General features: G+C 37.9%; 2 protein-coding genes and 1 non-coding gene across 11 annotated transcripts in view; 2 read left to right on the top strand and 1 right to left on the bottom strand.

Moving 5' to 3' along the window:
• The first annotated feature begins 52 nt into the window (after positions 1–52).
• PRPF38A (pre-mRNA processing factor 38A) lies at positions 53–21,408 on the top strand. The gene is made up of 10 exons (XM_043878802.1): positions 53–316; positions 1,826–1,985; positions 3,497–3,618; positions 5,644–5,729; positions 13,035–13,145; positions 15,458–15,570; positions 16,153–16,179; positions 16,285–16,382; positions 16,801–16,849; positions 17,707–21,408. Exons 1-10 carry the CDS (start codon positions 187–189, stop codon positions 17,747–17,749), a joined length of 939 nt encoding a protein of 312 aa, XP_043734737.1. The 5' UTR covers positions 53–186; the 3' UTR covers positions 17,750–21,408.
• Positions 21,409–23,913: 2,505 nt separating this feature from the next.
• TRNAG-CCC lies at positions 23,914–23,986 on the top strand. The gene has a single exon. It is a non-coding gene; the product is annotated as a tRNA-Gly (tRNA).
• A 145-nt stretch (positions 23,987–24,131) lies between these two features.
• TUT4 (terminal uridylyl transferase 4) overlaps positions 24,132–26,775 on the bottom strand; it is a 129,983-nt gene continuing 127,339 nt past the window's right edge. For 5 of the 9 annotated variants that reach the window (XM_043878790.1, XM_043878794.1, XM_043878792.1 and 2 more), the window contains exons 29-30: positions 25,709–25,867; positions 24,132–24,769 (exon numbers count right to left, since the gene is read on the bottom strand). In XM_043878790.1, coding sequence (XP_043734725.1) covers positions 24,681–24,769; positions 25,709–25,867 — 248 coding nt within the window. In that variant the 3' untranslated portion in view covers positions 24,132–24,680. Of the gene's footprint in view, positions 24,859–25,708; positions 25,868–26,775 lie in introns of all 9 variants that reach the window. The other 4 variants (XM_043878795.1, XM_043878798.1, XM_043878796.1 and 1 more) reach the window with 1 other exon arrangement.

Raw genomic sequence — 26,775 nt, 5'->3', positions numbered from 1 at the left:
AATTGATTAGGTCTGCGAAGCCGTTTGCCGAAGAAAGGTCCTAACTCGAAAACATTTCCGGGTTCAAGATGGACGCGCAAACCGTTTAGTGAGACTTCCTCCAACCTTATCATTTCTCTCTGGTTTTTTAACCAGGATGTGACGTCTTAAAGGACCCGACGGAAACAGAACGTCAGACGTTCTAAAATGGCGAACCGTACGGTAAAAGATGCGCACAGCATCCACGGCACCAACCCTCAGTATCTGGTGGAGAAAATCATTCGGACGCGAATTTATGAGTCCAAATACTGGAAAGAGGAGTGCTTTGGACTTACAGGTGAGCAGGAGCGTGCTGAACACCCCCCATCCCTGCCCCAACTCCTGTCGTCCCATGGCTCAGTTTTCCAGTCCAATAGGACTGGCCCACTGGCGGTGAGATTTAGGGGGAATTTTTCAGTCATTCAGAAGAATCTGAGCGCCTACTCTGTGCCTAGTGTTGTGTTGGGCTTTGGGAACACAGATCTGATAGGACCTTATTCGGAAAGGTGTCACAGGTCGTTTCTTTGAGGTATTCCATGTTTAATGATAACTTGCTGGGTTCCAGTGTTAAACATGGGAACCCTGAAGGTCTTAAAGGAGCGTCAGTATTCCCGAAACCAAATTTATAATGTTACTACCCCTAAATCTGGACCATTTGCAATATTTTCACATCCCAGTCCTAATATAAATATATGTTCTTAAGAGAAATCTTCGGATCGTCTTTGATACTTGCTTAATTCTGGCTTTTTTTTTGGGGGGTACCTGTGTTTCCCTAGTGAACCGTGAGTTCATCTTCTGTAAAACGAGCACAATAATACTCACATCAAAGGTCAAAGGATTAAATGATTTAATCCAAGAAATCTAAGGATTAAATGAAATAATGTATAAGAAGTGTTTGGTATAGTTACAGCTTGTTCAGTCGCTAAGCAGTGTCAGACTCTTGTGACCCCATGGGCCGTAGCCTGCCGGGCTCCTCTCTCCTCCACTGTCTGCTAGAGTTTGCTCAAATTCATGTCCATTGAGTCCATGATGCTATATATATTTAGCTACAGCTATATATTAATAAAAGTACTCAGTAATCAGTCGTGGTAGTGGTGCTAGTTGTCACCACTGTTAATTACTCCTCTGCTGTTACTGCTCTGCCATCACCCTAGCTATGTGTCCACGGAGGAGTGATATTGTTTTTCTGAGTTGCCATTAAATTTAGAGTCATGTAAGATTTACTTTGGGGGCCTTTTCTCATTCCAGAGGTGAAATGACTTGCTCTAGTTCACGAAACTGGTGTCTGATTTTGATGACAACATCGAAAGGTTATTATCCCTGTTGTCTAGATGAACTTTACTTAGAGTTATGTAGTTATTGAGGTTTGTTACGGTTTTCGTCCTTCTAACTCTTATTTAATCTGGCAGTTTTTCCCCTAACATGATGGTGACAAGCAAAGACTGAAGTTAGACTTGTTGGACGAAAATCCAGGCCCTGCCACTTTCTGGCTGTGAATATTGAGCAAATCACTTAATGTTTCTTGGCCCTCATTTTCCTTAGCTGAAAACAAGGGCAGTGCTAGAACTTAACCTCATGACTTGTGAAGATTAAATAAGATAATATGAAATGCTTAGCAGAGTACTTGGCGTATAGTAATCTTTCAGTGTATATTGGCTGCTGTTATTTATTACACACTTGTTCTCCTAATATTAAGCTGTTAATTCAGGAACACCAAATCTTGAACTAACTTTAACTCTCTGCACTTTAAACCTGTAAAAACTTAGTCCTAATATGTCTGCAATGCCTCTCTGTTTTTGTTTTTTAGCTGAACTTGTAGTTGATAAAGCCATGGAGTTAAGATTTGTGGGTGGTGTCTACGGTGGCAACATAAAGCCCACTCCTTTTTTGTGTTTAACCTTGAAGATGCTTCAGATTCAACCTGAGAAGGATATCATTGTAGAGTTTATAAAAAATGAAGATTTCAAGTGAGTGAAATATTTACTAGCTAATATAAATATTTTAATTTCGTGGTCCAGAATTTGGCTTTGGTTAAAAGAAGGGAAAGCAGTGTATCTCATTTCCAGAGTCCCACTCTGGTATTTTGTTCTTGAACCCCTTGAGTTTTTGTTTTGTCTGTTTTGATTGTATTGACCTTCTTCTTTACTTTCTGAGGCTTGGTGACTTTTCCTCCAAAAAAGTATTTCACAAAACTCACTGACATATATTAAGCAGAAGTTAATGCCAAATATGTTGGTAGCACTGAATACTTAAGGATGAAGGAAGCAACATAAAGTGTGGTAAAGAAGAGGGAAACATTTGTGTTAATTGTAGGTTCGTGTCCAGACCCTATTACCTATGAACTGTTACCTTGGAGAAGTTACTTAATTTTCTAAATTTTACTTTCTTTACCTGTAAAATGGAAACAATAATACCAGCTCGGGATAGATGTGAGGATTAAGGAAGAAAGAGCTGTAAGTCTCTATCGGTGCCTGTTGCATGGTATCTGGCCCCAAAATACAAGCTGCTTGAGGAGCTCACAGATAAGAACAGGAGACAGATGTAATAATTATTATTTGCCACTCTCTATTCTAAGAAATTTACATGCAATAATTTATTTAACCTTCACAACAACCCTGTAAAATTATTATCCCCATTATGTACGGGAGGAAACTAAGGCACAGAGAGATTGCTTTCCCCAAGGTCAAATGCTGATAAGTGGCAAAGCTGGTTTCAGAGTCCATTTTTTTTTGCCAATGTATTCTGTTTGTCATATAAGGAAATGAATTTCAAATGCCTACTGTTTATTGAAATGGAGATTTGAGTAGGTAGTTGGGGTATAGGAGAAAGGGAAAATAAAGGAAACTTACAAATTAATGGCTAGAAAATAGCTAACTCTCATTAGGTACTTACGGTGTGCTATATACCTCGCTTAGCATCGTAACGTTCATTTTTTACTTATATACCAAACCATCAAATTAGGGACTATCATTTTACAAGGACTGAGAAAGCAAAAGTAAATTGCCTAGTGTTACAGAGTTAGTAAATAATGGAATCAAAATTTGAACCCAGATGACTGACTTTTTTCCATAAGCAGCATTCTGCTTTCCAGCAACTAGCAATCTGTGTAAATTATATTGTTAGTAAATAAATCTCTACTTTCTGTTGTTAAATTCAGTATCTCATTTGATTCTTAAAATAATCCCATGAGGTAAACAGGTTGTATCTTAGTTTTACAGATGATATAATAGACTCGGAAAGTTGAACATTATATCCCAAGTCACTGCAGCCAGTAAGTGGTAGAATGAGAACTTGAACCCAGGTTTCCATATTTTAGCTATTTTTTCTGCTGCCCTATGCTGCCTCTAGAAATGTAGCTTTCTCATCTACCAAAGAGAAAAAAGAACTTGTTTATCCACTGCTGTCATGAGAAAAGCTACTTGTAAAGCTCAGGAACTTTTTGGAATGGCCTGTTGTTTCACTGTTGTCTATCTGTCAGGTATGTCCGCATGCTGGGAGCACTTTACATGAGGTTGACAGGTACTGCAATTGATTGCTACAAGTACTTGGAGCCTCTATACAATGACTATCGAAAAATCAAGAGCCAGAACCGAAATGGAGGTGAGTATGGTCCTAAGTATCTAGGCCTTCATCCCTGAGCCAGTTTTTATTTCACCAGTATCTCTGGCATCACATAATCCAGATTGTTAGCATCTTCAGTCAGGTCCTCCATCTCTCGTGAGGAGTCATAATACTCCATTAGACTACTAGCTTCCTGTCAACCTCACCCAGTCTGCCCTGTCTGCCTATCTTTCCAGCTGCATCTTACGTTAATCCCTGCTTTGGCATCATGTGCTACATCCCGTAAGATCGATCTCTCAAATGACCTTTCCCTTAAAATCCTTCCCCAGACCTCCCAAAGTTAGTTTTCCATTTGTTGGACCTTCACAGTTCTTTCTACTGGCCTCTCTTACATGATACTTGACCCTGTAATACATGGACTGAGTGTGCTCATACTTAGGTAGGAATCTTGTTAAAACATAAGTATATCCAGGAGGGGCAGCTCCATACCATTTACAGAGAGACACATTTTATGATAAAATGGGATTCAGAGAATGCAATCAGAACTTTTTCTCACTTAGTGTCATAACAAAAGATTAGTAACATTGGCCTTTACCCTCTAAATATCACATTAAGCAGTACAAGTTTAAGAATTTGGTATTATTCTTCAAACTTCTGTTAGCTTACTCATTCACTTGAATGAATACATACTAAGTGCCAGTGTTGCGCTGGGTACTGTACTACATACTGGAAATAATGTGACGAACAAGATGGACATGGTCCTGGCCATCATGAGATTACTTATTTATTTATGACTATATTATGCTAAGCTAAGGTAGAGTTTTTAAACCTAGTGATAATTTGGGTCAGATATTTCTTTGTTACGGGGAGCTGTCCAGTGCATTGTAGAATGTTTAGCAATATCCCTGGCTTCTACTCACTGAAGGCCATTAGCACCCCATAGTTGGAGGGGCAACAACCCTGGTTGAGAACCACTAAACTAAGGTAATGTTTACCATAGAAATTCTAAAAAGCTGTTGCTCCGCTTACCATGTAAGATACATGATTCTTAAAAATAGCAAATCACTATCACTTGGAACTAATACGACATCTTAAGTCAGGTTTGCATGTGTGCTCAGTTGCTAAGTCATGTCCAACTCTTTGTGACCCAGTGGACTGTAGCCAACCAGGTTCCTCTGTCCATGGAATTTTCCAGGCAAGAATACTGGAGTGTGTTGCCATTTCCTTCTCCAGCCCAGAGATAAAACTCACATCTCCTTTATTGGCAGTCAGATTCTTTATCACTGAGCCACCCAGGAAGCCCCAAGTCAATTATATATCCATTTAATAAAGTTTGCTGCCCCACGTAGGGGAAAAGATACATATTTTTAGGGACTTAGTAGGTTCACAGGAGATACTGTACTTGAGTTGTAAGTTTTATTCAAAAACATTACCCTTTTATAATTCAGGACTCATTGTGCTTGTTTTTGTGCTTGTCTTTCCTGCTAACTGGGACCGCTTCATTCATCCCATTATCCCTAGTTCCTAGAAGAAGCATGGCACATAAACTGCCTCAATAAAGGGGAGTTGACTGGATGAAGATTGGTGGTGATGACAAGGCAGTGAAAGCTTGTAGGTTGAGCCCAGGTTGACAGTAATCTATTCAGTGTTAATTGCCACACTGCAGCAGCTTTATTAGTGCATGTGCAGGCAAAGGGAAGGGGCTTCCCTGGTAGCTTAGATGGTAAAGAATCCACCTGCAATGTGGGAGACTTTGGTTCTATCCCTGAGTCAGGAAGATGCCCTGGATAAGGAAATGACAGCCCAGTCCAGTATTCTTGCCTGGAAAATCCCATGGACAGAGGAACCCGGTGGACTACCGTCCATGGGGTCACAAAAGAGTCAGACATGACTGAGCGACTAAGTCACACACACACACACTCAGAGGGAAGCTGCAGAGGATTCACACTTTCTATACCAAATACCCTATTAGATATCGTACATAAAGACTCTTAAACTTTTTTTTAACTTTTTGGCTATTTAAACTTATTTCCAAGTTACTTAAGCTTACAGTTTTTCTTTCAGAGTTTGAGCTGATGCATGTAGATGAATTTATTGATGAACTACTGCACAGTGAGAGAGTCTGTGATATCATTCTGCCCCGGCTACAGGTAAGAGAGAAAGGTCATACATACACAGCACACAATAAAATGTGTGTAAAGATCTCTTTATACACATACATTATAAAACACCATGGAACTCAAAGTCTTTTTTTAACTGAAGTGTAGTTAATGTACAGTATTATATGTTATAGGTATATCAGTATTGTGACTCAACAATTTTTAAAGGTAGTACTCCATTTATAGTTATTATAAAACAGTGGCTCTGTACAATATATTGTAGCTTATTTGATTTCGAATACTTTGTTCCTCTTAGTTCCCTCTCCCTTCCCCTCCTCACTGGTAATCATTAGTTTGTTCTCTATATCCGTGAGTCTGCTTCTTTGTTATGTTTACTAGTTTGTTACTTTTTTGAGACTCTATATATAAGTGATATCATACAGTATTTGTCTTTGTCTGACTTATTTCACTTAGAATAATATCCTCCAGTACTGTATAGCACAGGGAACTCTGCTCCATACTCTGTAATAACCTAAATAGGAAAAGAATTAGAAAAAGAATATTTTAATCTTTCCTCACTTAACATAGTTATTTTGGAATATATCCATGTTTTTGCATATACTAATAGTTTTTTATTTGTTGCTAAATAGGAATAATATTCTTTTGCATGGGTATATATACCACAATTTGTTTACCCAGTCATCTATTTATGCAGAATTGTGGGGTGCAAGGTCAGTGTATAAAAGTCAGTTGTTTTCTGTACATGAGCTAGGAACAATTAAATTTGAGATTTTATATAAAAGATACCATTTATATCAGCATCAAAAATTAAAATAATTATGGATAATTTTGTCCAAAAATGTGTAAGACTTTAAACTATTAATATAAAACATTTCATTACTGACAGAAGTTAAAGAAGACATGATTAATGGAGATATATCATGTTCATGATATATCTGATATATATATATATCAGATATATGATACCATGACTTAACAATTGTTGTCAGTTCTCCCAAATTAATCCATAGATTCAATTCAGTTCCAAATAAATCCAAATAAAATTTGATAGAACTTGACAAACTAATTCTAAAATGTATATGAATATGGAGAGGACCTAGAATATCCAAAACAGCTTTGAAAAAGAATAAAGTAGGACAAACACTACCTAATTACAAGACAGTGTTGTAGTGGCATAAAGCTAGACAAGCAGATCAGTGGAACAAAGTGAAAGAACCAGAAATAAGTGTATAATACCTATTTATGGTCATTTGGTTTTCTGCAGAGATGTTAGGGCAGTACAATTGAAAAAGGATAATCTTTTCCACAAATGGTGCTAAAATGATTAAATAGCCATATGAGACAAATGAATGTCTTCCCCTAGCTCACATTATATGTAAAAATAAACTTGAAGGGGATAATAGACTCATAAAAGCTAAGAGTAGAAAACTTAAGAAAAACATAGGTGAAAATCTTAGTGACCTTGTGTTTGACAAATTCTTGTAACAAAATGTGAATTATTTATTAAAAATTAATAAATTGACTTTATAAAAATTAAGCACTTGCCTTTCAAGAGATACTATTACAAAACTAAAAAGGCAAGCCACAGACTGGAAGAATACATTTGTACAACATACATCCATAAAAGTTCTTGAATCTGTACTTTATAAAGTACTCTTGAACTTACTAACAAGAAGGCAACCCAGTGGGAAAATGAACAAAAAATTCTTAACAGACCTTTTACCAAAGAAAATGTAGTCGACCAGTAGCACATAAAAAGGTGTTCTATATCATTAATCATTAGGGAAATGCAAATTAAAAGCATAGAAACATGCACTACATACCTAGTAAAATGTGTAAAATAAGACTGATCGTATCAAGTGTTAGTGAGGATGTGGAGGAACTAGAAGTCTCCATAGCCTATTGGTGACAACATAAAATGGAACAACCAAACTTGGAAAAGTTTGGCAGTTTCTAAAGAAGTTAACCATTCAATCCAGCTATTCCACTTCCAGGAATTTACTCAGGAAATGAAAGCATATGTCCACACAAAGACTTAAGCACAGGTAATCTTAACAGTTTTATTTGTAATGGCCAGAAACTGGAAGCAACCCAAATGTCCATCAAGTGAATGAATAAACAAATTGTGATGTGGCCATACAATGATACTACCTCAGCAGCAAAAATGAACTATTGATAAATAGCAGTAGCATGGATTAATCATAAAATAATTGTGCTGAGTGAAAAAAGACACAAAGTTGTATGTACTGTGTAATTCTTTTCTAATAAATGTAAACTATAGTGACAAAAAAGAACAGTGGTTGCCTAGTTATAGAGTAAGGGATCGGGGAGGAGAGGGAATGAGAAATCAGAAAGGAGCGCAGGTAAACTATTGGGTGGAGTGGCTCTATCCATTGTACTGATGTACTGACTTACATTTGTATACAACACAATACTCATCACATTGTATACTATAAAAATTACAGTTTATTGTGTATCAGTTATACCTCAGTGAAATTGTAAAATGTATTGCAAAAATCATTGGAATACCTGTAGACTAGCAAGAGTCTTTGACTCTCAGATTCTGATATTCTGTGTAAAATTGGTAGCATTGATGAAAGGGTCCCAGAGACAGTGTTTAAAATGGGGCATGGGAACAGATTCTTCAGAGTTTTAAGCAACCACGGAAACCCAAATTGGGAAGACCCAGAACTTAAGATCTCCTTTGTGATGCTACTGTAGCTCAGTAATTCTGAAGCAGTTTGCTGTATCCCACCTTGCCTTGCTAGATAAAAGCCAAGAAGGAATAATTTAAAGATCAAAAGTCACATAGTATTTTTGCTGTTCAGTTGCTAAGTCATGTCCAAATCTTTGCAACCCCAAGAACTGCAGTGCGCCAGGCTTCCCTGTCTTTTAGTATGTCCCAGAGTTTGCTCAGACTCTTGTCCATTGAGTCGGTGATGCCATCCAACCATCTCAGGCTCTGTTGCCCTCTTCTCCTCCTGTCCTCAGTCTTTCCCAGCATCAGTCTTTTTCAGTGAGTGGGCTGTTTGCATCAGGTGGCCAAAGTATTGGAGCTTCAACTTCAGTCAGTCCTTCCAATGAATATTCAGGGTCAGTTTCCTTACGATTAACTGGTTTGATCTTGCAGTTCAAGGGACTCTCAAGAGTCTTCTCCAACACCCCAGTTCAAAAGCCTCAATTCTTTGGAGATCAGCCAAAGATCTTTATGGTCCAGCTCTCACATCTGTACATGACTATAGGAAAAACCATAGCTTTGACTATATGGACCTCTGTCAGCAAAGTGATGTCTTTACTTTTTAATACGCTGTCTGGGTTTGTCATAGCTTTTCTTCCAAGGAGCAAGCGTCTTTTAATTTCATGGCTACAGTCAACTATCTGCAGTGATTTTGGAGCCCAGGAAAATAAAATTTGCCACTGTTACCATTTTTTCCCTGTTTGCCATGAGGTGATGGGACCAGATGCCATGGCCTTTGTTTTTTGAATGTTGAGTTTTAAGCCAGATTTTTCACTCCCCTTTTCACCCTCATCAAGAGATTCTTTAGTTCCTCTTCGCTTTCTGTCCTCTTTTCACCCTCATCAAGAGATTCTTTAGTTCCTCTTTGCTTTCTGCCTTTATTTAGTGGTATCATCTGCATATCTGAGGTTTTTGATATTTCTCCTGGAAGTCTTGTTTCCGGCTTACAATTCGTCCAGCCTAGTATTTTGGATGATGTACTCTGCATAGAAATTAAATAAGCAGGATGATGATATACAGCCTTGATGTACTCCTTTCCCAATTTTGAAGCAGCCTATTGTTCCATGTCCGGTTCTAACTGTTGCTTCCTGACCTGCATGCAGGTTTCCCAGGAGGCAGGTAAGGTGGTCTGGTATTCCCATCTCTTTAAGAACTTTTGACAGTTTGTTGTGATCCACATAGTCAGAGGCTTTCACAGTCAGTGAAGCAGAAGTAGATGTTTTTCTGGAATTTCCTTGCTTTTTCTATGATCCACTGTGTGTTGGCAATTTGATCTCTGGTTCCTCTGCCTTTTTTAAATCCAGTTTGTGCATCTGAAAGTTCTTGGTTCACATACTGTTGGACCTAATTTGAAGAATTTTGAGCATTACCATGCTAGCATGTGAGATGAGTGCGGTTGTGCAGTAATTTAAACATTCTTTGGCATTGCCCTTCTTTGGGACTGGAATGAAAACTTTTTCAGTCCTGTGGCCGTTGCTGACTTTTCCAGATTTGCTGGCATAATAAGTGCAGCACTAACAGCATCATCTTTTAGGATTTGAAATAACTGAGCTGGAATTCCATCACTTCCCCTAGCTTTGTTTGTAGTGATGCTTCCTAAGGCCCACTTAACTTCATGCTTCAGAATGTCCGGCTCTAGATGAGTGACCACACCATTTTGGTTATCCAGGACATTAGACCTTTTTTCTTTAGCTCTTCTGTGTGGTCTTGCCACCTCTTCTTAATCTCTTCTGCTTGTGTTAGGTCCTTGCCATTTCTGTCCTTTATCATGCCCGTCTTTCCATGAAATGTTCCCTTGGTATCTCCAATTTTCTTGAAGAGATCTCTAGTCTTTCATTCTTCTGTTTTCCTCTTATTTCTTTGCCTTGTTCACTTAAGAAAGCTTTCTTTTCTTACCTTGCTATTCTGGAAATCTGCATCCAGATGGATGTATCTTTCTCTTTCTCCTTTGCCTTTTGCTTTTCTTTTCTTTTCTCAGCTGTTTGTAAAGCTTCCTCAGACAACCATTTTGCTTTCTTGCATTTCTTTTTCTTTGGGATGGTTTTGGTCATCACCTCTGGTACAGTATTACGAACCTCTGTCCATAGTTCTTCTGGCACTCTGTCTACCAAATCTAATCCCTTGAATCTATTGGTCACTTCCACTGTATAAACGTAAGGGATTTGATTTAGGTCATACCTGAATGGTCTAGTGGTTTTCCCTACTTTCTTCAGTCTGAGCCTGAATTTTGCAATAAGGAGCTCGTGATCTGAGCCACAGTCAGTTCCAGGTCTTGTTTTTGCTGACTATATTAGAGCTTCTCTATCTTTGGCTGCAAATAATGTAATCAGTCTGATTTCAGTATTGACCATCTGGTGATGTCCACGTGTAGAGTCATTTCTTGTGTTGTTGGAAGAGGGTGCTTGCTATGACCAGTGTTCTCTTGGCAAAACTCTGTTAGCCTTTGCCCTGTTGCGTTTTGTACTCCAAGGACAAACTTGCCTGTTCAGACTAGGTAAATATGTAAGAGACAAAGTAGAGATTAGTAGTTACCAGGGGATTCAGGGGAGGGGAATGAGGAATGATTAATTAATAAGTATGGCATGTTTTTCTGGTGTGATGAGGAAGTTTTTAAACTAGTGAGAGGTGGTGATGGAAGAATTTTACACTTGAAAATTGCTAATTGTGTACATTGTGAATTTCACCTCAATAAACAACAGATCAAAGGGACCTGAAAAACGTCAATGTGGAATATAGAATGGATTGTAAATATGATAAATGGGTAAGGTAAACTTTCTTGAGGCAGCAAAGCAGAAAGATAGAGATAGTTGGTAGATGAGCGCTCACAGATAACTGCAGTGAACCACTCTTCCTCCAGAGTGACTCAGTTACAGAAAATCCTAGAAAATAATTCTGAAAATTATATCTTCTTTTCCATATTGATTATTATAGACTGTAGTGAAAAGAATGACATTTCAAATCTGAAAACCTGATTTTAGGGTACAGTTGTCACACTTTTTATCCTTAGCTGTGATTATTATGTTTGCTGCTGCTGCTAAGGCACTTGAGTCGTGTCCGACTCTGTGCGACCCCATCCCCCGTCCCTGGGATTCTCCGGGCAAGAACACTGGAGTGGGTTGCCATTTCCTTCTCCAATGCATAAAAGTGAAAAGTGAAAGTGAAGTCGCTCAGTCATGTCTGACTCTTCGCGACCCCATGGACTGCAGCCTACCAGGCTCCTCCGTCCATGGTATTTTCCAGGCAAGAGTACTGGAGTAGGGTGCGGATTATTATGTTTAGAAATACTGTAAAAAATGATATACTCCGAACTATAGTCAGGTTGTGACTAAGGGTTCTAAAGTCCAGTCACCTCTGAGCAAGCGTGTTGATGCAAATGGGGTAGTCTGCTGGAGTCTAGAAGATCACAAAGCAGACCTCACTGAAGAGAGGAAAGTTGAAATATGACTGATATATGTTATCATATCACTGAGAGGTGTGTTCTGGTGTGGGCCTCTCTATGTGCTGGATGAAGTGACCCTTAAGACTATGTTTAGCTTTGATTTGTTTCTTTTAAGCAACCCATAGGGCATAGCTTCTCACGTGCCCTGGCGTTGGCAGGGAGCTGCTCTGGAATGAATTCTAATTTTATCAAATACAAATACTCTAAGTTAATACATTGACGTTGATCACTTCCAAGTCTGGTGAGCATCAGGGATTCTGGATGCCCTGTCTGATATAGTCCTAGATCCCAGACTGTGGTGATCTTTTCCAAGGAACCCTTTTTCAAAGGATTCACTTCACTGAATGGCATCTTTATCTCATTTCTCCTAACCTTTATAGAATTTTGTTAGGAATGAATGAGAGCAAAATAAGAGTACAAATGCTATTATTTGTTTTAGGGCTATCCAGTGATCTGTATGTCCTTGGCGCGCACACACACAAAAACAAAAACCAAACCATAAGGGTCTTATGACCCAGCCAGTCCTTTTGTCTGTTTTGAACTCACCTTTGCCTTTCAGGTCCTTAGTCACTTACGACTGCTAAGTCACATCTTAGAAGAAAATGAAACTAGGAGGTGGTTTGTTTATGTCCTGAGCCTTGCTCAAAATGCATGTCTGTAGACAGCTCCCCAAATCCTGGGTCTGTGAGAGAATTGGTGCTACTTAAGAGCAGGAGGACCCAAACCCCCACACTGGACTGAGTCTCAGTGAATCTCTTAGTGGATTCTGGCCTGAGCCGCTCCTGGAAAACTCCCAGCCAACATTATCTTGAACTATTGACCCTTGTGTGTGAAGCCCATAATTGTTATTCAAGGCTACAGCTATACTGATTGATATTCTAGTTACCTTAGAGTATAAGGTCACAGGGAATAGAGGCAATAGAAAAGTGATATTCTCTTCATCTTTGTATTTATCTCTTTACAGGGAAACTTAAAAATATATATAGATCCTAGGTATGCTAAACTCTCTAAGAAAATCTGCATCTAGGATATCTTTGAAATGAAATTGCCTCGGCTGTTGTGCCATAGGTTTTCTGCCACTTGCAGAAGCCCAGTGTTGGCGCTTCAGGACACAGAGGAGATGGAGGGCCCTCTCTGACTCTCTCTGTGTTCCCCGTAGAAACGCTACGTGCTAGAGGAAGCCGAGCAGCTGGAGCCGCGGGTTAGCGCTCTGGAGGAAGACATGGACGACGTGGAGTCCAGTGAAGAGGAGGAGGAGGAGGATGAGAAGGTCAGGCACCTGGGAGCTGAAGGGTTGCAGGAAGGAGAATTACAGGGAATGGGAATGTCTTTTTTGTTTTGTTTTCAAACTTTATTTAGTTTTAACCAAAAAAGAAAACCCCCAAAATACAGTATTTCATCATTGAGAGTGTGGGTCCTAGAGTTAAATGGACTTGATCCGTATCTCAGCCCTCCTGTTTATTACTGGCATTATGTTATGTAAATTACATAATCTCCATTTTCTTTTCTATAAAGCAAACATTATGATACCTTTCTTTTAGGACTTTTATGAGTATTAAATGAAATTACATACATAAAGCCCTTAGCTTTGGGACATTATAATTGCATAATAAGTGGTAGCTATTAAATACGTGGGACAAAAATAATACTGATCATAATTGAATGCGTACTAAGAAGTAAACCTAGTTTAGGGAAATAAAAACCTACTGCATAGTCATGTTCTTCCACTATTTGTTAAAATGCTAAAAACTTGAAAACAAGCAAATTGTCAGGGAGCAGTCAGGTAAACTATTGCTAACAATTCAACAGAGTATTAGGCCACCATTAGAAGTATCATGAAAAGTAACAGTGAACTTCCTTGGAGGTCCAGTGGGTAAGACTCCATGCATCTGCTGTGGGGCGGGGTGAGAACCAAGATCCTGCATGCCACTTGGTGCAGCCAGAAAAAAAAATGTATGTGATAACGTGGAAATGATTACAGTAAGCTTTGTGTTTTTTTGTTTTTCTTTTAAAGATTTAAAACATTTGTGATTAAAATTATATGTGTAAAAAAGCTAGGGGGAAATATAAGAAATTCTGGCCTGTAGATACTGAGGTAGTGCAGATGAAAGTGTAGCTCTGAGCTTAGTAGACTCCATTTAAGGTAAGTGCTAAGGGAAGCACAGTCATTCATGAATGGAAAGCCAGGCGTGGCTGAGGGGCTCTTCTGTGGTGATTGAACCAAAAATATGCATTCTTTTTAATGGAAAATTTAATCACATACCAAAATGGAGAGAATAAACCTCCATTTACCCATCACCTAGCTTCAACAGTAATCAGCTCAGCTATTTTGTTTCCTCCACATCTACTCAGTTCTCCTTCACCAGTTATCTCAAAGCAGATCACAGCCATCATATATCTCATATTTCAGAAAAAAAACATGGACCCCTTTTTCAGGCACAGCCATATACCATCTTCAGCCCTTAAGTCAGTGGTTCTTTAATATTAAAATGTCAGGTCATAACATTCTGTACAAATTTTCATAATCTGTTTTTGTGATTGTGTCCCTGTGGTATCACTTAACGTGTGCATTTGTCTATTTTCTGTTAACTAGTTCTTGAGTCTTTAATTGGATTTGGGGTTTTTGGAGTAGAGCAACACTACTTCATAGGTATAGTGTACTTCCTCCAGGATGAACAGTCTGCTCTCTTTTTATAATATTAGGATCCACTGATGATCTCTGCATAGACCCATTAAGGATTGTAAAATAATGATATTTAAAAAAAACCTCCCAAATCAACATTTAGTTTTTTTATAAAGTTTATATAAGAAAAGCAAGATAAATTATTTATTTCCCTTTGTCAGTTTTTAAAATCATGAGTTGATTTTATAGTATTCTCCTAAGAAGGTATGCCCTTGGTAACATTTGAATTTCTCAATTTAAGTATATTTGGTGTTCTGGATCATTATTGTCCTTGTTGATGCTGAAATTGTCCTATGTCTGGCCAGTGGGGGCCCCTCAACTTCACCTTTGGATACAATCCTAGTAGTTTCAGCACTTGCTATCTGATACAATGATATGTTCTTGTTATATTTTAGCCTGGACCTAAAAGTAGCCATTTTTCCAAGAACATCTTAGTTCCATTAAGCGAGATATGTTATTTAGAGACCACAATCTGGGCTCATTGCTACATGGTATTTCTAGGACTTTACAGTTGATAAAGCTAAAGGAAAAAGAAATTTTAAGCTTAAGATAACACTGTATTTAACCTCATCAGTTTTACATCTCTATCTCTTCTTTCACATTAGAAATCCAACTTCTTAGGAGATAAGCATACTTACCTGTCATTACTCTTACATAGTTCCAGAATAATGGTACCAGCACTAGAACAGTAACGGGATTATTAGAAAGATTTTAATTTTTTTATTTGGTAGTGGGTTTTTTGGTCCTTAGTGTTATCCCATACATATTCAAATTACTGTGTTTTAAAGTCAATTGGAGGTGGAATTTGGGGTGGGATGGGGAGGAGGGTACAAGCCATGTTCCTAGTTGGCTCTCTATCAGCCTGTGCTCATCACTGACCCAGGCCATCTCTTCTCCAGTTGGAAAGAGTGCCATCACCTGATCATCGCCGGAGAAGCTACCGAGACTTGGACAAACCCCGTCGCTCTCCCACACTACGCTATCGGAGGAGTAGGAGTCGGTCTCCCAGAAGGTAAGGCCTTAGTCATTGGCATCTTCCAGGGATACTTTAAGCACTGGAGTGTAGAAGTTTGGACTTCATGGAAGGAAAATGCCAACCTCTGGAGAATGTGTGCTCGCCAATGTATTAGTTGCTACAAAAACACCACCCACAAAACCTCAGTGGCAAACATTTTAATTCACAGGTCTGTGGCCAGTGATTTAATCTGGGCTTAGGCAGTTTTTTGAGTATAAACTATGGTCACTCACTTGTTTTGCAATATTCTCTGTTGGCTAGTGTAGGTGGCCTTAGCTAGGATGACTGGAGCAGCTCCTCTCTATGTGTCACATTCTAGGCTAGGTTAGGCCTGTTCCCATGGCAGTGGCAGAATACAAGACTGACAAGCCCAACCATGCAAGTAATCTTTGTAGCATCTGCATCACATGTACAAATACCCCTTTGGCCAATCCCAGACTTGGGAGTCAGAGGGTCTTAAAGTTACATAACAAAGGACATGGATAACAGAGTTGGGTTAAGAATTGGGACAATTTTTGCAATTTACAGTGTCCAGGGCACCTACTAAGGTTCTTCTTTCTCTTTTTTCTTTCCATATAGGCGGAGTCGGTCTCCCAAAAGGAGGAGGTAGGCCTTTAGTGACTTGTGATGAAGGGTAGAGATTTGGGGGGGGGGGGGTGTTGTGTTTATGTGTCAGGACAGATATGGGAGTCTGACCAGTCATTTCCACAGCCCCTCCCCTCGCCGAGAACGGCATCGGAGCAAGAGCCCAAGACGTCATCGCAGCAGGTCCCGAGACAGACGGCACAGATCCCGCTCCAAGTCCCCAGGTACAGCACTGGGGCCTTTTGGTTGCTGTTGGTTGTCTTAATAAAGAAATGTAATAGGAGTAATTAGCCTCCTGCAATACAGGAGTACCTTACTCCATTACTGCCTAGAAAAAGAAGTGGACATAGAATTTGAAAATTAGAGTTCACATTTTAACTGTCATTTACCAGCTTTGTTGATAGGATGGTGAGCTTCAGTTTTCTGAAATTACAGGAGTAAGACATGACAGAGTAGTGGTAAATACCCAGTGTGATGTTAGTGAAATTTAGCCATAAAGCCCTGAAGGCTATGTGGGTTCAGTTCATCGCTACCAACAAGCTGTCCCTATCACAAGCCAAAAATGAAAGGAACTAGGGGAAATAACAGCAGAGAGTATGAGGGTGGAAACTGGTACACTGAACAGCCTTTTTTCTTCTCCAGGTCATCACCGCAGTCACAGACACAGGAGCCACTCAAAATCTCCTGAAAGGTATGGATTAACTTCTGTTCTGACTGAAGTCCCAATTATAACTCAGTTGGACTTGAAATTTTATATAATCTCCATCAATACAATTTAGGAATTCTCCTTAATTATAGGACGAAGTGGTTTCTTGCCCTGAAAATTACTAGAATTTTATATATATATAGTTATTTTGTTTTTCCTATAGGATTGCAGCTTTGAATAAAGGCATGAGCCTTAATCTCAGGAGACCTGGGATTCCGTCCCAGCTTTTAAGATTTTTAAAATATATTTACGTCTGGCCACACCAGGCCTTCTTTGCCGCTGGGCCCTGTCTAGCTGTGGCGAGTGAAGGCCACTCTTCAGCCGTGGTGTGGGCCCCTCACTGCAGCGACCCCCCCAGTTGCAGAGCACAGGCTCTGGGGCTCGTGGGCTCAGCAGTTGCAGAGCACAGGCGTAGCTGCCCCATAGCACCTGGGGTCCTCCTGGACCAGGGACTGACCCCGTGTCCCCTGCATCGGCAGGCAGATTCCTAACCACAGGACCACTAGGGAAGTCCCAGTCCCAGTTTTTAATACTTAGCAGTTAAGTGACATTGGATAAGTCATTTTCATTTGGTAAGCTTCCATTAGCAGCTACCTCTAGATACTGTACACTGTTGGAAGCACTCCCATCTCTCAGAGGTCATTTCTTCAATGGTAAATTTTGGAGAGTAATGCCTAACTCACTGTTGCTCTTAAACATAAAAACACCAAGTACTTTTAATGAACACTGACTGTCTTCTCTGTCCCCATCAATGTTAGCATGTATCAGTCTTTCTCAAAAATCCTTGCTCAGCTCCTAAAACAGCTGGTAAATTTAATGATTTGTATGTGTCACCATTTCAGGTCTAAGAAAAGCCACAAGAAGAGCCGGAGAGGGAATGAGTAATGGACTTAATTTGGTTTTAATACAAGTGGCCTTCTGTGGAGACGAAGGCATCTGTCTACGCGGGAGAAAGATCTACTCAGTCCCAGGCAGCTATGAGAGTATTTTAGATTTTTTTAAACCAAGTTTTCTTCACTTTCTTTTTTTTTTTTTAACATGAAAGAGGTGCTGAGTTTTGTATCTCTTTATGAATTGTACGTAATCCACACATTTGAAAGATAATGCTTCCTGAACTGAGAGCTGCTTTTGGCCTCTTTGTACAATCAACCTTGTTTGTACTCAAAAATTTATGAGGGTAGAATGGATTCAAATAGAGTGTATGAAACAAGGGGAGAATGTGGCCCCCTTGTTATTTTTGTTATTAAATTTGACACACCCATTTCCTGTTTTTCTGTGGTTTTAGTTTCGGTTTACACTGAGATTAGAACTGTTTTGAGAATTCTGAGATATGTGCTAATGCTTGCTGTCCCGTAAAAAAAAAACCAAGTTGGTAAAATATATTAGCTCTAGGTTTTACTTCCAGCAGCAGCAAATGGTAATAAACATGAAAACTGACCTGTTATCAGCAGCTTTATAATAATTCAGTTGTAAGGCTTTTTCTGGATCATTTAATCCAGTTGCATCGTTCAACAAACAGTAAAACTTGACACCTATTACGTAGCATTACTGTATAGTGTTGTTTCTTCTTCCCTACAGCCTTGAATTCCAAATTAAGGTGCTCAGCACCTTTATGCTGTGAGCATTGGTATTAGCAAAACTAGGCAGTAGCAGTAGGGAAACCAGGGTGAAAACGTTCAGTGGAGAGAAAAATACCTGATGCCACTCAAGGTTTTAACCTGAGTTACTGGACAACAGCACCATTCAGAAAACCAGAAAATACAGCAGGAAGAGAGCAGGCTTTAGAGGGGCAGGTAGTGGGAATTGCGGTAGTAGGGAGAAAAGAATGCATTCAGCTTAACTTGAAGTTTACTTTGAGACAGCTATGGTATGTCTAGATAAAGCCCAGACATTATAAATAAGAACTGGAGTTGAGCTAGTGATCTGACCCTGAATTGACAATGTTTAGGTAATTGTGGAAGGTGTAGAATTGAATGCAATGCCCAGGGAGCGTACATTTGTAAGGAAAACCAGTAGTAGAATCATAAGCAACACTCACACTGTTGAGGAAGAAGTGCAAACACTGATTGAAAATTGAAATGAATCATTTCAGAAAGGTACAGGAAATAGGAGTGGGTTAAGGAAGCTGAGGACAAAGAAGCAAAATAAGGATTAAATAGTGCCCATGGATATTGATAATCAAGAGGGTATTGGATCTTTGCTAGAGGAGTCCTCTCTACCTGTACTTACCTTTCCTCCTTTAAAATGGAAAAAAATAATTGATTTCCTGCAACTCTGCCCCTGGCAACAATTGTGAAGACCAACTGCCTCACAGGATCCAGTTTCTTGGGAAGTCATATTTACTCATAGGCTAAACATCCTATTACTTGTTGAACTTAAGGACTTTTGCATCACTATTAAAGCGTTTGGGGATCATATTTGGAGATTTCATGTTCTTCAATAATTGCTCTCCTGATAATATTTGTTTTTTTTTTTTTTTTCCTGATAATATTTGAGCTAATAAAATCATAACAGTCATTATGGTTCATCATACAACTATATATAGGACTGTCTTTAAAAATTAAATATAAGCACCTCTATTTGTATCTGTTATAGAGAGTCCTAGCAGTTATTTCTTTTATCAAAGTGTTCTAAATGGGAAAAAAAAAAAGTGTAGTCTGGCTGAATGACCTATCGACCAACCAAGTTATCATCCAGTATATTAGTTTTAAAAGTATATTTTTAAAGTATAAAAATGTAGAAACCCACCCTAAACCCCAGTAATATTTAATACCAAAAATAAACCTTCCCAAGCATAAACTACAAACTTAAAGCCTACTTGAGAGTGGGACATGTCAAACCTCTCTCTCTGGAGATCACTTTGATAAACTACAGAATTGTACAGCAGATGAATTTAGGACAGACCTTGCTGAAGGACCATTTCTGTCATCTGTGTGCTAGCCTACTGCATGAGTGAGGCCTTGGAACTAAAGGTTTACAACTTTCTTTGCCCTGTATTAAGAGACATATTTTGCATCTTACCTCTATACTTATACATACTCTGCACTAAAACAGATTTTAAGAAAATATTCCTTATGCAAAATACATTCTGATATTTCTATGCATTATCAGTTTTACCATTGGGTGTACAACCACTAAATTGTTTATACTCCCCACAATTTGAATTATACTGCTTTAAAAGCTTTGCCATTGGGCATGATGACCTTTTAAATACTAAAGAATGGGCAAAGGAAACAATGGATTTGGTGAGAGGCTTCCAATGTAACAACCCAACTTAAAGTTCATTCCTCTAGCCCCTTTCCATTAATTTTGGCAGATCTAAGTTTAATTAAGCACTAATCAGAAAAGAATGCTCACATGCTGGTCATTCTGAGCCAAAAAAAAGGAACAAGTTTCTACAGATTCAAAAAAGATAAAATGATCTGTTTTTTTAAAATGCAAGAATACAAGTTCAAAGAGATTAAAAGATAAGAGGTGGAAAGTAAGCATGGCAGAGCTTGAAGAAATGAAGATTTGAAAACTGAAAATGAAAGCCTCACAAAATGCAAAATAGACAAGGCACAGAGAAAACAGACTGGAGGAAATAAAAAATGGAAAAAGCTGTAGAGATATGGAAAAAAATCTTGCCTATGATTAACTGATATTTCTGATAAAGAGAATTGAGTGAATCAACTTAAATTCAAACAGAAGAAAAATCACCTTGATTTAAAGAGATAAAGAATTATATGGGTACCCAAGTAGAGAAATCAAGTCATGTATAGTGAGGGAAAGGATCAGGATGGCCTCAGGTCTCCATTAAGGCAGTGAAGCAAAAGGCTCCAAAGGTGTAAGGAAAACAGTGTGCCAGGAACTTTATACCCAGCCCGGGTTGTCCTTAAAATATAAAGGGAATAGACATTCTTAAGTATGCAAGTACTTATAAGCATACAACCACTTGGGGGAAAAACTGCCTAATGTTACTGAACAAGAAATGAATCAAATTAAGGACTTGGGGGAAAAAAAGAAGTAGTATAAGAAATGGCAGTAAACACTTTAGAAATTTTAAGTAAAAATAATGGGAAATCATTAAGACAAATGAAATATTTGAACACTGTACAGAAATAATGTAAGCAGGAAGTAGAACTCACTTTTATGACGAGTCATACGATCTCTAAAACATACATGAAGCTGGAAAAAAAAAAACTCCAGCCTCTCTAATGTTCTCTATACTTGGCCTTAATTTTAGGAGTCTTTAGAACTAGATTCTCTTGTAGAAAAAAATTTTTTTATAAGTTGAAAATTTTACACTTTTTTCTTTGGTTAAATTGAAGTAAAATTAATTTGCTATATGTACTAAATACAGCATATGAACCCACTTTTGTAAAATTTGTCCTATGTATGTGTAACTATATATATGATACATGTATATTAAAGAGATGGTTTGAAAGAATGAAATTCACTGGATATTAATAGTATTTCTGGTTTATGGAATTTTTAGTGATTTTTATACTGTTATTTAATGCTCTTTTTGTAATAAACAGATTATCCTTTACAAGGAAAAACTGTGTTTGGTGTTTAGGGCTTTTTTATAAGCTTACCAACACATTTTATATATTGTTTATTGGAATTGCAAATTAGTAACCACTTTTCAGCAATACAGCAATTTTGTAGTATGTAGCTTCCCAGGTGGCGCTAGTGGTAAAGAACCTGCCGGCCAGGAAATGTCAGTGCAAGAGACGTAACAGACATGGGTTAGATCCTTCCCTCCAGAAGATCCCCTGGAGCAGAAAAAGGCAACCTACTCCAGTATTCTTGCCTGGAAAATCCTATGGACAGAGGAGCCTTAAGGGCTACAGTTCACGCAGTCACAAAGAGTTGGACACAATGAAGCGACTTAGCAGAGCACAGCAGGAACCTTTGAACCTTTATCCTCTTTATCTAATAATCCTATTTATAAGAATTCACCGTAATAGAATACAGTTGATCTTTGAATAATGTGAGTTTGAACTGCATAGAGTCCACTGCAGATTTTTTCCCAATAAACATTACAGTTCTACATGATCAAAAATTGGCTGAATCTGCAGATGTGGATATGGAGGGCCAACTATGGGATTTGAGCACCTGGGGATTTTGGTATCTGCCACAGATCCTGGAACCAATTCTCTGTGCATACTGAGAGCTGACTATAACCAAATACAAGAGCAGCCTATTCTATCATCATTTTACATATATATTTTATAAATGAGAAGAGCTGGAAACAGCAGAAATGTCTATCTACAGGGGACTGAATGAATATATAGTATGTTATTGTTCATATTTTTTAATAATCTTTAATGACAAGGGAAAATGTTAATTACTCCATGTGATTAAACACTATACAAAAATTTCAAAGCAATGTGATCTTAAGCGTTTGTGTGTATGTGTATTCTCTGCAGAAGACTGAATTTCAGACTTTTCAATTGACCTACAAGAGATGTGAATTCATAATAAATTTTATAGTTTATATGAAAAGTCTGTAAATTTTAAAACTCAGCTACTACCACATAAATTACAAACTTAAGTTTTCTATTTTTCAACTTGGAACATTTCTATAGTTGAATACTAGCAATTACTGAAGGAGGGACAAGTGAGATGCTGAAAATTACTACATAGGAACACTTATAGAAGTAAAACTTAGGTGACTGGGGTTTATTGCCCCATAAATACCTTTTGCCAGATTACGGTATACTACCTACCTTTCAGACAGAAGGTTGAACTGGGGCAGTCTCATTGTAGATTAATTTTGGAGGCAAGGGGTGCTGCACTGCACAGCTTTTGGCATTTTAGCTCCCCAACCAAGGACTGAACCCAGGCCCTTGGCAGTGCAAGTGCAGAGTCTTACCATTGGACCACCAGGGAATTCCCAAATCATTTTCTTTTTAATGAATAATTAAAATATGTACAAAAGTAGAACAGAAAAACCAGCACTCTATTCTCTAAGACCTGAAAGGACATGAAATGCTTAGAACACTGACTTTAAAGAAAAATCTTGAATTCCCTTAAGTCATATTTTAACAGAAAAGTGTACATTGGGCCAATTACCTATCTCATTATTAACAAAACCAATAAGCTAAACTCCACCACTTAGGAAGATTCCACGAGGCTGTGAATGAAGCTTTTTTTTTTTTTTAAGTTTAACTGACCAACAACACTGTTAGTTCCAGGTGCATAGCATAGTAATTCATAATGATCGCCAAGGCATGCTGAAGCTTTAATATGTAAAACTAACAGCTTAACATTTAATAATTCCTTTCCAAGGCTATAAGTATGGCAGGAAAGCCTTCCAACCACCTGCAATAGATTTCAAGCATCTTCCCTCCATATTGGAAACTGTGGCAAAAGCCCACATGCTCTCCTATTTAAGGAACACATATCTGTGAGGAAGCAAAACAAAGATAATATACTGTTCTTAAAAGACATTTGTATTTACTTATTCTGCAGATTTCCAAATAAATCTATAGCATCATTTAATTTGGACTCTCTGGCAAGTCTCCCTCAGTTGTTCATATAAGATGACCTCACTTCAAAGTAGAGTACCAAGAATAGTGAAGAAATCTACCACCAACAATACAAGTTTGAAATCCAACAATAATCACCGATCACGAGGTATTATTGGTAAACACCATCCTTGCAAGTGTACTTTCCAGGCAGTAATACAGGACTCAAAACAGTCTGGCATATGTTAGTTCCTCAGTAAATAAGGATTACTTTCCCTCCATTCTAAGCGTCAGTAACAGTTTCAGTGGTTTAAAAACTCTGCTTCAAAAAAAAAAAAAAAAAAAAACTCTGCTTCAAAGATCTGTTTCAATTTTATTCCCAACATGTAATTGTCCTAACTTTAGAATTCATTTTGTTTTGCACCTCCAGTGTTTTCAATGACAAAATGAGATAGTATCTGCGTCTATCAATCTCATATGGGTGTTGTGAAGATCAAATAAAATAAAATGAAAAGATTCTTATATCTTTTTCTAAAACTAAGTCTGTGATTTAGAATAGTCTATTCACTGGGAGTAAAACAAATCTCCAGGGTTTCCCTGGTAGTCCAGTGGCTAAGACTCTGTACTCCCAATGCAGGGGGCCTGGGTTCGATCCCTGGTCAGGGAACTAGATTCCACATGTAGCAACTAAGAGTTCACATGCCACAACTAAGACAGGGTGCAGCCAAATAAATAAATAAATACTTTTTAAAAAATCTCTGAATTGTAACATTATATTCCTATCATCTAAACAACTAGATGAATTAACCAAATTTGACTCTTGTCAAAAAGATTTATTAACTTAAAATAGAATTACTTCAAATACAGACAAAAGCAAATTTCTGTTCAAGTATGAATATTTTCAATATACAAGAATGTAAAAGAAAAAAATTCTAAATCTTCAATCTTGAGGTTTTATTATTTTTTTACCTTTTAAAAAGTTTTTGGCACTACAAGGTTCTGTAAAGAATAGAAGTGACAAATTTAAAACACATGAAAGTCTTTCCTAATTCTTAAGAACAATATATATAAAGTCTGAAGCAACCAAAGTATGAATACAGCTAATAGAAAATAAAGAATGTAATTTTTAAATTCTCTCTTTATACAATTCATCAAGGTTAAACAAAACAAAATTCCCTCAAAAATAGGGTAATAAAATAGATGAAATTTGTATCACTCAATTTGGTGATACTAGTAAAAACTATAGTTCATATTTATATACAAATAATACAGTCTTTAAAAACAGTCTTAGAATTTAAATAAGCTATCTAAACGTTAAAATTTTAAATCAGAACCTGATTTGTTTTATTTTCCATTAAATGTCACTTTTTCTGCTGAATGTAACTGACACTGAGGTACGGATACCCTTGAGACAGCAGGATTGGCTGGTTGCTGTGCATCTGTAGACCAGCTGAAAGAAAATGGACTTGCATTACTCCGACACGTTTCCTCTTGGTGGGTGGGGACAACGCTCTCTACACCGACGGGTGGCACATCTGTCTGTTGGACACAACACAGACAGGAAACTGAAAGGCTTGTGCCTATTTACCTGACAACCTCTTAGAATTAACTTTTTTCCCCTAGATATTCCCTGTTTGAATTGAGATAAACTGTGGAGGCAAATAAGACTAGATAAAATGCTATTAATTACTTAGATCAAAGCCATTACTGATACATAAGTACCAACAGAATATAATCAATTCAAATGTCATTCAAATCTTAGTTTTACCACACAAATCGACTATTACACTACTCAACTCAAAAATTCTACTAGATTCCACTGCTTACTAAACTAAATCCCAACTCCTTTATAATATGACCTCAGCCGACCCTTCTAGCCTCATTACCCACACATTTTTCCATTTACCTCATCTAATCCTATTATTTTCTCTTTTTTCCTTTTCTTTTTACTGAGGTAAAACTCAGTGATTTTGCATATATTTTTGCCTCAGCTAAGAACACTCTTCTCTAATCTCTACACAATCTCCAGGAAAAAAAATTTCATATGTTTCAAGACCTAATTCAAATGTAAAAATCTTAGGCAGTTTGATCCTTGGTGTCCATATTCTTGCTCTCTCTGCTAGGGCAAAGTTAATGGATTCCTCTAAGCTCCTATCCTTGTCTGTTTTACATGTCTAACTTTCCTAATAAAATATGTATTAAGTGTAGGTGTTATTATTTAATTCTGCTTGAGCAATAAGCATCTAGCACAGTCTGACATACAGTATGCTCTCTCAGTAAATATTTACTGAATTCATAGTTTCACTCCCAGACCCTGGCCTTTACAAAGGCTCCACTGTCCCATAAAAAAACCCACTCAGCCTTGTAACAAATATGTAAGCAATGGTACCTTGAGTATAGAAAGGTTTGTTGGGCTGGAATCTGGCATTTCCCTGATGCATGAAGTTCTGATGCAAACCATAAGGCCACGAAGCTGGGACAAGAGGGAAATGGGGTCGTGGTGCATGTTCCCAAGGAATTGGAGGATTCAGTCCTGGAAATCCTGGCTCTGCATTTCAAAAACAAAGGAAAGATATATGTTAAAACATCACCTTGTTCATTCATACATTCCTTCATTCCACAAAGATTTACTGGTCATCACTGACCAAGAAATATGCTAAATGCGGAGGATACCTTCCTCCGAAATTTTTTAAAAAAATTTTTATTGAAGTATTGCTGCTTTATAATGCTGTGTTAGTTTCTGCTATCCAGCAAAGTGAACCAGCTATATGCTACACATATACCCTCTGTTTTTGAATTTCCTTCCCATTTAGATCACACAGAGCACTGAGTGGAGCTCCCTGTCTATACAGTAGGTTCTCATTAGTTATCTAAATGCCTTATTTATGAATAATTTGAGAATAATTACAGTGTTTTATTTCCTAAAGTTTTTTTGGTTGACATATCTACACAATTAATACTATATATTAATAGCGTAGGACTTCCCTTGTGGCTCAGACGGTAAAGCATCTGCCTACAATGTGGGAGACCCAGGTTCATACCCTGGGTTGGGAAGATCCTCTGGAGAAGGAAATGGCAACCCCCTCCAGTACTCTTGCCTGGAAAATCCCATGGATGGAGGAGCGTGGTAGGCTACAGGTCATGGGGTCGCAAAGGGTCAGACACGACTGAGTGACTTCACTTGACTTGACTTGATTAATAGTGTAAATCATATCAGTTGTGTATATAGAACAATAGTGTACATATGTCAATATATGTATTATGTACAGTGTATATATGTCAACCAAAAAAAATTTTAAGGATTAAAACACTGTTAACTGTTCCTAAATTATTCATAAAGGAAATATTTAAGAAGACATATACAATAGTATGTGGTAATTGCTGTGACAGATTGGTAGATGGTGTCTAAAAAGGGGACTACTCCAACTGTTCAAAGACAGAGAAGGTTTTCCTAAA

Source organism: Cervus elaphus, chromosome 20, assembly GCF_910594005.1.
Source record: "Cervus elaphus chromosome 20, mCerEla1.1, whole genome shotgun sequence".
Lineage (NCBI taxonomy): Eukaryota > Metazoa > Chordata > Mammalia > Artiodactyla > Cervidae > Cervus > Cervus elaphus.
The sequence above is the reverse complement of the archived record's forward strand: the minus strand, read 5'-3'. Positions and strand labels throughout refer to the sequence as shown.

What these genes read in the sequence shown, in the direction of transcription:
- PRPF38A (XM_043878802.1), top strand. Translation starts at nt 187, where the DNA reads ATGGCGAACCGTACGGTAAAAGATGCGCACAGCATCCACGGCACCAAC. An exon ending in ATAAAAAATGAAGATTTCAA is followed by an intron (nt 1,986 to 3,496) that starts GTGAGTGAAATA and finishes TCTATCTGTCAG; the next exon opens with GTATGTCCGCATGCTGGGAG. An exon ending in CACTCAAAATCTCCTGAAAG is followed by an intron (nt 16,850 to 17,706) that starts GTATGGATTAAC and finishes TCACCATTTCAG; the next exon opens with GTCTAAGAAAAGCCACAAGA.